Source organism: Benincasa hispida, chromosome 9, assembly GCF_009727055.1.
Source record: "Benincasa hispida cultivar B227 chromosome 9, ASM972705v1, whole genome shotgun sequence".
Classification (NCBI taxonomy): domain Eukaryota; kingdom Viridiplantae; phylum Streptophyta; class Magnoliopsida; order Cucurbitales; family Cucurbitaceae; genus Benincasa; species Benincasa hispida.
Window position 1 is genome coordinate 82,923,799 of NC_052357.1, and position 11,690 is coordinate 82,935,488.

Consider the following 11,690-nt stretch of genomic DNA (forward strand, 5'->3'; position numbering starts at 1 on the left):
AAATTGTGGTGGCAAAAAAAATAATAATAACAATAATAATAATTGTTGTCCTCTGCGTTTTGACTCGAGACTTCAGAAATCATATATACATTCTCATTCCACAGTTTTTTATCTTACGTTTTCTTCGTGCTGCACTGTTATGTCAATTTATTAAATAAATTTTTTGTAACAACTCGATCAAAATAACTCAATAGAGGCAAAACTAGAAAAATATTGTCTATTTAAAAACAAAGCTCCATTGTTCCAATAAGCAACAAATTATCTATCCATTTATAACCCTATTTTAAAATAAGAGATAAAAGTAAAGAAATTTAAGGAAAATAGCCTCTTTTTTCCTAGATTTTAAATTAAATTTTAATAATGATAAAAAGGGTGTAATTTCCTTTTAAAAAGTGAAAAGGCTCACCTCAATCCTTAACAAAAATGTTAATTATTCACATCATTATTAGTTTATTATACATGACCAAAGTAAAGCCATAGAAATAGAAACTTTGTAAAACCACAAAAGAGGATTACCAGAATGAAACAGAAATTAAATAGAACACTGCTAAGAAATTAGTTATATTCAACTTAATATCATAAAAGCAGCATAAGGTCAATATACAGTACTTTCCCAGTCATCTACCCAAAAATGCAGTTCAAAAAAATAACATGGGAAAACCATCTATACAAAAAAGAATAATCAATTACAATTCCCTTCCCCCAACCCCTCAAAACTTCACCAATAATAATTGGTTGAATCAAAAGCCTCTGAAATTGAGTTCCAATCATCTAAAAACATATTATCAGAGAACTCATAGTCCAAACAAGTTTGCTTCAGCTTTTTCCTTGGCCACCATTTCAGATTATTTGAGATCCTGATTTTCTCTAGCAAATCCTTCTGGCATCTCACAGTGTGTTGAAAACCCAAGAATGTGTACTTGATCAGCTCTAATCTATCAGAATCTGTCATTTGGGAGAACCCAAATCCGGTTGTCCAAGTGCTGAGAGCCTCAGGAACAGCAGGTAATGTCAGCCTCTTCACTCCTAATTCTATAAGCTGATGTTCCAGCTCGTTCATCAATCTGCGGCACATTCCTTGTCTGCGGTATTTCAATCGAGTGGCAACTAAAGGAATTTCAGCCACTTCATCTCCATAAACTCTCACTGTTGCTACTGTGATTACTGTGTGTTTTCTCTCTAAAACCACTGTGTAAAACCCTTCAAAGTTTAAGCGTTTTGACTCTGATCTTCTGCTTAAGAGAACATCTTCAATGAGGTCGCTTTTGGTGATGGGGTCCTTTACAGGACGAAAACTCTTGTGCATTACACCAAGGGCAATATTCAACTTCTTCCTCTGATACTCAGCCATTTTATCTGGACAATATTTCATTAATGTCCATATGAGGTTTTCTTCTTTTTTCCCAACTGGGATTTGTTTCCATAAAAGCTTCTGCAGACCCATGTGGATATCTTCACATCTTCTGGTGCAAAACCAGTTTTCTCTATCGATGGTTTGATCTGAATCATCTTCAAGCACTTGAATGCTCTTTACACAACCAATATGAACATTCTGGTCACATTGAACACATTTAACAAAAGATATATCAAAAGAGGAAACCTGATCATCAAAGTCGTATGAAACTTGGCCACAAATCTTGCAGCAGCATGAAGGGCAGTACCAATCCCCAGATGGGATGCCTTTGAAACCGAGGCAACTGCCATGAAAAGCAGCAGGGCAGAGATCGCACAAAATCAATTCACCCCCGAAATGACAAACGGAACAGATGCAGTCGTTTTTGTCCAGGCAGGGCGTGTCAGAATGAGCATTGTCATTATTATTGTTTACCTTTTTCTCAGTGGCTTTTGTCTCGTTCTGAGTCCGATTATTGTTTGGATTCAATTGCTTTTGACAGTCCAGTAAGGATCGCCCATCTTCCAAAAAGATATTGGCCGCCGGCCTATGCTTTGTACTGCCTGTATGAGCCTCAAATTTACTGATAGTGAACAGATTATAGCAACAGTCGCATTTAATAATACCTTCATTTGTTACCGATCCCCACCAAGTTATTGATGGACCGTCCTTCGATGCTACAGTGGAATACACTCTATCTCCTGGCGAAACTAACCCATGATCCATCAAATATGACAGACCCGTTCGTGGATTCCGCCGTGAATTACCCTTCGCCGCCTTCCGCGGCTGCGGTTTCTGGTTCCCCAAATATTGCACAGACAGTACTGGTGATTTCACGCGTTGCGTTTCGTCTTTAGGTTTTTCAAATGAGGACGCCGCAGTTTCTTTTTCTGGTTGTGAATAGTTCTTTTGACTTAGGGAATTATGATCGGCAGCGGCGGTGCCTCCTTGATCGATATAGGCTGCAGTGATTTGATCGATGGACGGTACTGGTGATTCAACGAGTACCGATTCGTCTTCAGGTTTCTCAAATGAGAACGCCGCAGTTTCTTTTTCTGGTTGTGAATAGTTCTTTTGAGTAAGTGAATGATAGGCGACTGCGGTGACTCCTTGATCTATACAAGCTTTGCAGGCGGTTCTGAGAGAAATATAAACCTTGCCATTAGGAGCTTGGTATCGCAACTCCTGCTTGTTTTTCTTCTGAATATAGAAAAAATGCCATCCCGTCCACAAAAGATGCCCTAATGCATTCTCTTTGACGACCGATTTCTTGAGAGCGGTTTTCTTGTCGAGAGCAATCATGTACCAATCGACCACCGCCTGAGGCGATTTCTTCGCTATGAAATTCCGAGCTTTCGCCTTAGGCGCGTGCTTCACTGTGAACTCCCGAGCTTTCCTGATCGGTGGATAATCGTCGTCGTTGTCAGTATTGTCGTCGTCATCTTCGCTGAAGAATTCTGGATTATGATGAAAACGTAGGACGAATTTCGGCATGTTGGTGGTTGAGGGAGTGTGGGAAAAAGGAAACGCAGAAGAATGGGGTGAAACAGAAGGGAAAACAGTAGAAGCCATTAGGGTTAATGGATTAAGAGGAAGGACGAGAACATCCTGAGAGGAAAGAGAAACCCTAATTTGATGAATGGTTAGGAAATCGGAAATCTGAAGGAAATAGCTTGGTGTACAAGAATCTGAAAATATTTGATTTGAGGAAGAAACAGAAATATATATGTTTTCTGTTTAAAATAAATAATAAATTATAATAATAACGGGTCTTTTCTTTTTCTTTTTCTTTTTCTTTTCTTTTCTTTTCTTTTTCTTTTCTTTTCTTTTCTTTTTCTGTCTCCCCTCGTCCAATTCAACTTCAAACCCAGTTTTCTTTTTACTTTTACCACACTATCAAATAAGCCAAGATTTTATCTTATTCCTAAATTTCAGCATATTTTCTTTTTTATTTTGACAATAAAAGTTCGTTTTTAATTCCATTTTTTAAATTTAAAAACAAAAACAAAAATGGAAGACAATAGTCAAAAGTATTCTTTTAAAATGCAATTACTTGATAAGTGTTTTACAAATCAAATTGGATAAATAACAAATTTTGGAGATTGAGTAGTAGTTAAGATGGTAATTTTCATTAGTAAAAAGGGAAGGTAAAGTAATTTAAATGAGGATCTTGGAGGATAGTAACTAAATCCATCTTAAAAGATTTGAAATACGTTGGTATAAACACAGAAATATTTGCTATTGAGATGGTTTGACCACCCTTGAATCTAAACGCTTGAGTTAATAAATAATGGTAAGATTAATTCTATATATATATCTTTACCGTTAATAGAGATATCCATTATTCTATTCTAATTATTTAATATAAGTATTTAAAAAAAGATTTGTAACTTGCCGGATTGGACTATATTTAGAAGTGATTTTGTAATTATCAAAATCACCTTTTCTTCTAATGATGATATTTGGGTTGGATTTTAAAAAATATCTAAAACGTCATTTTAAATTAATTTTCGAAAAAATAGTTGGATGGTGACTTTTCCGAACCAGGGTTTCAAAAATGGATATCTAATTCAATTAGGTACAATTAATATTTTTTTTTTCAAAGTATTGAATTAAATAAGTGGGGTGGAGAAATCAAACTTCTAACTTGATGGTACAAGTTAAGATATGCTCATTTTAGCAATAAAATAAACATTATTTTAAAACCTCAATTTGTCATAGGATTTATTATTTACTACCGTTATTTTACATTCATCATTTTTTTTATTCTCTATTATGATGTTTACTATTTTCTTCTCAAACTAAAATAATTTACACCTCAAATACTATTATAAATCAAACTAAAATAATTTATACCCAAACACAAACTATTATAATTTAATAATAAGATCTTAAGAGAATAATAATCGATTTCTTGTCCCAAACACCTCCATAATAATTCAAAATCACATTTAAGAGTTTGCAATCAAATATTAATATGATTGGATAAAAACCAATTTCACAAAATTAATCATACTTAAAAGCTCTTCTTCTACGACCACTTTCAACTTTCATTCCAAATGTATACTGGTTTTGTTTTTTATTGTTAGTTTAATGAAGTTTCTTAAAAATTAAATAAATAAATAATAATAATAATAATTTCATAAATGTTGGTGTTTTCGGGGAGAATATATTTCTTTCTTTCTTTCTTTCTTTCTTCTTCTTCTTCTTTTTTTTTGTAAGGTCAATTAAATGATTATAAACTTGGAGAAAAAATAATTGCATAGTTTTAAGTAGGGTGTTCAAATAACCCAACAATTCGAATAATTCGGACTACTTGATTCAAAATGTAATTATTGGATTGAGTTAGTTTTGTTCTTGGGTTGGGTTAAATTTTTTTTTTTTTTTTTGTTCGATTAGATTGGTTCGTGGGTTGGCTAAAAAAAATTCTGTTGAACCAACCCAACCCAAATTTTATATATATTAATAAAATATATTTCTCTTTGTTTAAAATTTGATTATTTTGTATTTTATTTATGAATTTTTAATAATTTTCTTTTAAAATTGTTATGATATTTTTCTTTGTTTAATGTTTGCAATAAATATCATAGATATTTGGTATTTAGCATTTGAATTTTATGAGATTTTAGTTAAGTCATGTTATATAATTTACATGTTTTTTAATTAGAAAAAATAAGGTATAACCCGTCAATCCAACACAATTCGAATTTTAAAGGTTGAGTTGGGTTGTAGACTTTATGAGTTGGGTTGTAGACTTTATTTGGGTCTAAGATGACCCCTAGCTCTAAGAAGATATACTGCGTATGCCAGCAGTTCATTTTTCCTAGCCATCTACTCGTATGATGTCTCATCTTTAGTTCTTGTGATGGTATATACTAAAATAAAAAAATCCTAGATTTAAAATTATGGAATTACTTTGTTTCAAAATTTAAGCTTTGGATAGACATGTAGGGCAAAAATTAAGGATGAAACTCCATAGCTTTAACCTTGAATTATTAATAGAACAAATACAACAATCAACAACTAATGAAATACTTATTGTTTGCACGAGGTTTCCGGAGAAATTTGTTTCGTGGAATTTGAACTTTTGTATTTGTATTGATTTCAGTGTAACAAGTACAATCTCTAACACAATAATTCTTTGATGCGTTCAAAATAAACTTTAATATTTAAACTGGTTGATCTTCTTGGACGATCGACCTTTGAGTTTGTTGACCTTCTTAGATGATCGACTTTTAGGCTTGTTGATCTTCTTGGATGATCGGCCTTTGAGCTTGTTGATCTTAGATGATCGGCCTTTGGGCTTGATGATCTTCATGGATGATCAGCCTTTGGGCTTGATGAATTTCTTGGATGATCGGCCTTTGGGCTTGATCATCTTCTTAGATGATTGCCCTTTGGACGTGTTGATCATCCAGCCTTTTGGTTTATTGATCTTCTTGGATGTTTGATCTTTTGGTTTGTTGATTTGCTTGGATGATCGCCATTTTAGTTCAATCTCTAGTACTTGATCCTCTAATTCTTTCTCAATTAAATACGTACGCTTGACTTGAAGAAGTAGAGTGCGTGTTTTTCTTGAAGTTAAGTTGAAGTCTTGGAAGAGTCCTTGTATCAAGTCTCCAAAGAGTGTGCAGCTTCAAGAGTCTAGAAGTCTTCTGATTGTTGAGAAAATTCTCTCTAGGCTCTTTGGATTGTAGAATTGTTGACCTCCACAAATGAGTAGAGATCTCCATCTATAGTCGTATGCTTGGGTTTGGTTGGTTCATGCGCCTGGCCTTTGAGCGCAATTAGTTAGATTTGGGCTTAATTTGATTTTGGGTCAAAATCTTTCCATTTTTGGGCTTAGTTGGACTTTAACCCAAATAATAATACCAACAAATTAATCCTATTTGGTTCAACGGTTATGATGAAACCACATTACGTCATCATAATTTGTCTTCAACTCTAATTTGGGACACATGGCGACTTTAATTAGTCCAAATTCAATTATTTGAAATTTTGTCATTAATTTAGTAAATGACTTGGCAATTTGTGATTGGTCCAAATATTCTCATTCAATAAATGCCCTTTTTCGAAATTTATGCACATATATGGGTGGATGAATCCCGAAAAATATAAAGTTGGAATCGAAATTCAAATATATCTGTTCTTGAATTTGATCTCAATTGATGTGTCAGTCAAACTATGAATTTAATACATAAGTTTAACTCGAATTTGGGATAAATTTTAGAATATGACCAAATTTTAATTTGAGATTCATAACAAGCTAAATTTGAATGAATTTGATATACAAATTTGTAAGTTGTTATAAAATTGGGTTAGATGTTTAAAATTCATAACAAAGAACAACTGCATGCTCACTTAGGTTAACCACTCGTTTTAATAGTTAAAATAGGTCGTTAAACTTGTAAAACTAGGGTTACAAACTCAACTGGTATATAATCCTGTCAAAGGCTGGGTACTTAAGTTGACGGTCTACGGAACACCTCCTACCTGGGGATTATGGCCGAATAATTAAGCGTTGGTAACCGATTTTATAAGCATTCGTGAGCGGTGTGAGGTAATAAAAACAGTTCATCACCTAGACATCGTAGGTTTAAAATCCATTTATAAATGTTATACTTGGATAAACCACCTAGACTTAGGATTGTTTTTATTAACCAAAAAGAACCTACGTATAAATTTCCCCAAACAACCTATGTATAAATTTACCCAAACATTTAGAACACTTCAGTGGGAGAATAAAAGTTATTAGCTCTCACGTCCTCAATAGTTCACACCGTGAGATTCATGCTTGGCTTCGTGTCGATTTTACCTCGACTGCTCCATTCGGAAAATATTTGTATGGGTCAATAACAAAGTGAATGAGGGAAGTCGTTCATAGTAAGTGGGTGAAGGAAATGTGTCAACATTGTCCTACGGTCTCCTCCATTAGTTTGAACCGTGAGATTCCTACGTTACGCCTATTGTTGTTTTTAGGCGACACTAGCTAGTCGTTAACCGCGACGATCCCCTCGGAGGGTTGTAACATAGGATTCGGAACAACCCAGGCTTCAGTAAAATGAATAGGGTCTTATAGTTCTGTCTTAGGTATTTGTCTTCTATTTCGGAGGCATACTCATAACGTTCTGTAAGATCTGAAAAAATGGCAGGTCTACACTTACAAGAATCACTAAGTGTTAGTAATGATCTGAACGAAAACGATAAATAAATGACTATCGGAATATGAGTTATTCTGAAGATAATATTTGGTCAAGAACTGTCTTGCTTTTGTGAAGGAATTCTTGACTGCCCCTCGGTAGCATTTGTTCTAAATCACATAAGTATCGTTGCAAAAATAATGATTATGGGTACATTATCATTTTGCTAAAAATTGATTGGATTTAAAAGAAATTCACTTATAAAATTTGTTTATAATTTCAAAATGACGAATTCAATTATATAATTGTTGGCTTCAGACAAACTGATCGGGGATAACTATGTCACATGGAAATCAAATTTGAACACGATACTTACGATAGATGATTTGAGATTTGTCTTAACAGAGGAATGTCCTCCCATTCCTAGCTCTATTCCAACCGAACTGTTCGGGAAGCATTTGATAGATGGATCAGGGCGAATGATAAAGCTCGTGCTTACATTCTCACTGGCTTGTCTGACGTTTTAGCAAAAAAACACGAGGATATGAGTACTGCCAGAGAGATTATGGAATCTCTGAGGGGGATGTTTGGACAACCGTCCTTCACCCTAAGGCATGATGCTATCAAATACATTTACAATAGCCGCATGAGAGAAGGGACCTCAGTTCTGAACATGTCCTGGACATGATGGTCCACTTTAATGTGGCTAAAGTAAACGACGTTGTGATGAATGAGAGAAGCCAAGTTGGTTTTATTCTAGAATATCTTCCGAAGAGTTTTCTGCAATTCTGTACCAATGCATTGATGAATAAAATTGAATACAACTTGCTACTCTACTAAATGAGTTGTAGGTTTTTCAGACTATGTTAAGAACTAAGGGTCTGGAACCAGAAGTAAATGTTGCTTCTGCTGAGAAGAGAGGAATGTCTTCCATGCCTAATGTTGCCTCCTCTTCGCAAAATAAGAGTATTCAAGTGAAGAAAGACAAAGAGAAAGGGAAGAAGATGCCTGCTAACAAGAAAAGCAAGAAAACTGTTGCAGAGAAAGAGAAATATTTTTACTGCAACGAAGAATCGTACTGGAAGAGAAATTGCCCTAAATATCTTGCTGAAAAGAGAGCAGAGAAAGGTAAACATGCTACTTAGTTCCTGGAGACTATTCACTCAGCTAGATCAGTGGGAGAAGCTGCTGCTGAAGATGATATTACCTGCTTTTGTAGATCTTGTAATAAACATATTGTACATATTTTTGTTTTGAAGGAAATGTTCATCTTCAGAAAATATGTTTGTTCTATCTCAAAGCAACTTCTGTTAAGAATCAAATTGTTAAAATTCATTTGCAAATATTAAGATATTTAATGGCTAAGATCGAAGTATAATAAGTTTAAAGATTTCTAGATCTGACTGTTAACAAGAGTTGTTAAGGTAGGTCAGACGCACCTTAATCAAAGAGTTGAGAGTACCTCAATGTAGTGGGAGGAAAGTGTGCTTTCTGATCATTATTGAGAATTAGATGCATTCCTCATATAGTTTAATAAAAGCCTATTATACACTAATATGTTTACAATGATTCTCTGGACTAAAGTGCTTGAGAATCATCTAGTAAGACTAGAAATACCAGGTTAATAACCTAAGGCAAGTGGGAGAAATATCGGGTATGGGATACCAAATGGTAAACCATAGGTATGGGATGTCCTAGTTTATTGCATTTCTCTATAAAACTTAGAAACTCAGTCTTATATATCGGATATATAAGTTATCACTAGAGTTTTAGTCCAAGTGGGAGTTTGTTGGGTTTTACGTCCTAAAACTCGCGGTTTGTAAACAATAGAACTTATTCTGAAAATTCAATAAGTTGTTATTGAATATATTGTTTTTTTAGAAATCCAATTTTTAGAGAATGAAGGAAGTTACACCAATATTTGAAGAGGGAGCGAAGCATCCAAACCTGACTTCGAAGAGGAAGTGGTGAAGCCTCTGAACTTGAAGATGAAGAGCATCGACGAAACCTCTGAACTTGAAGATGGAGGAGCATCAACAGAGCCTCTAAACTTAAAGATGAAGCCATCAACGAAAACTCTAAACTTGAAGATGAAGGAGCATCGACGAAACCTCTAAACTTGAAGATGGAGGAACATCGACGGAGCCTCTAAACTTGAAGATAGAGAAGCATCAACGAACCTTTGTACTTGAGCTTGACAAAGCATGACGAATCCTTCGCAATTGAATTTGACGAAGCATCGGCAAATTCTCCGTATTTGAGTTTGATGAAGCATCGATGAATCTTTGGCATCTGAGCTTGACAAAGCATCAACGAATCCTCTACACTTAAGCTTGAAGTATCGGTAAATCCTCCTTACTTGAGTTTGACAAAGCATCAATGAATCCTTCGCATTTGAATTTGACGAAGCACCAAGGAATCTTTCGCATTAAGCTTGACTTTGCGACTTTAAGCATGAAGATGATATTGCAAAGCCTCCAAAATTGAGCATGAAGATGGAGCATCGATGAAACCTTTGAACTTGAAGATGGAGGAGCATCGAAGAAGCCTTTCAACTTGAAGATGGAGAAGCATCCACGAAGCCTCTGAACTTAAAGATGGAGAAGCACGGACGAAGCCTCTGAACTTGAACATGAAGGAACATCGACGAAGCCTTTGAACTTGAAGATGGAGGGGCATCAACGAAGCCTCTGAGTATGAAGATGGAGGGGCATCAACGAAGCCTCTGAGTATGAAGATGGAGGGGCACCGACAAAACCTCTGAACTTGAAGATGGAGAAGCATCGACGAAACCTTTGAACTTGAGGAGCATCAATGGAGCCTCTGAACTTGAAGATGAAGAAACACCGATGAAGCCTCTGAACTTGAAGATGAAAAAGCATTGATGAAGCCTCTGAACTTGAAGATGAAGGGGCATCGACGAAGCCTCTGAACTTGAATATGGAGGGAAATCGACGAAACCTCTAAGCTTGAAGATGGAGGGACACTAAAGAAGTCTCTGAACTTGAAGATGGAGAAGCATCGACAAAACCTCTGAACTTAAAGATGGAGGAGCATCGACAAAGCCGCTGAGCTTTAAATTTGATGAAGCATTGAAAAATCCTTCAAACTTGAATTTTAATAAGCATCGGCGAAGCCTCTGAAGCTGAATTTAAAAAAGCATTTTACAAAACTTCTAAACTTGATCTTGAAGAACATCTATTACTGAAGATAAAGAGTTGAACTATAGATGAGTGATGCTTCGAACTTGAAGTAAGCAACGCCCAACATTGCTTCTTTATTTAAGTGAGCGAAAAATAATTGAATTTTCTAGCGATAACCTTATTGTACACATCCAACCTGTGTAGTATCGTGCAGACGATATGCATCTTCAATGTGTTGCATTGTCCCCTATAGGGATGAACATCTTCAATTTTTTGCGCTGCCCTCAATAGAGATGAACATCTTCATTTGTCGTGTAGTGGCAAACGTAGAGTGATTGTGGTACCCTTTTTTTATGGACTAAACTCAAATTTCTTTAAGTTGCCTATGTACCTTTGAAGCAATGGATCAAGTCATGACATAGTTTTTTTTTTTTTTTTTGGGCTATTCACCTTTTAAGCTCATTCGGGCTAAGAGCTTCTACATTTAAACTTTAAAAGCTCTTATTTCATCATGTCTTTGATCATTCTTTTCATTTGTAGGATTTGTCAATATAATGAGTTTTGGCTTCATATCAAGGAACCCTCAGTATTTATATCAACAGATAATTTCCTGTTCATGTATGAAGGAACACAACTGTGAATCTTTTCTTCATTGTTCTCTTCATGAAATGGTCTTACCTCCAAGGTTTTCATCTTTCTTTTATGTTGATTGTTTGTCATCTTAAGACGATCAAAAGAAGATGTTGAAGGTCGATCTTTCTTTGATGTGAATATACTTAGTCTCTTAAAAGTTGAACTTCGAGTTGCAGTAGGCATTAGACATTGGCTTTCTTCTTCTATCGTGGCCATACTCAATCTTTGGAAGATTGAAGATTGAGTAGTTGAAGGTTTTATATGATCGAAGGCAGAAATTCTTTGCTCAATTTCTTTTTAATCATCAACTTCTTCAGTAGTTATATGATTGTTGTCGACTTCCGCTATGTTGGCAGCGTGACATGTAATAACTTCTGATAC

The 11,690-nt window shown here is 35.1% G+C and overlaps 1 protein-coding gene across 1 annotated transcript; it reads right to left on the reverse strand.

Annotated features, from left to right (window-relative positions):
- Positions 1-718: 718 nt before the first annotated feature.
- LOC120084940 (increased DNA methylation 1-like) lies at positions 719-2,965 on the reverse strand. Its single transcript, XM_039040752.1, has one exon. It carries the CDS (start codon positions 2,963-2,965, stop codon positions 719-721), a length of 2,247 nt encoding a protein of 748 aa, XP_038896680.1.
- Between the last annotated feature and the right edge of the window lie 8,725 nt (positions 2,966-11,690).

What these genes read in the sequence shown, in the direction of transcription:
- LOC120084940 (XM_039040752.1), bottom strand. Translation starts at nt 2,965, where the DNA reads ATGGCTTCTACTGTTTTCCCTTCTGTTTCACCCCATTCTTCTGCGTTT.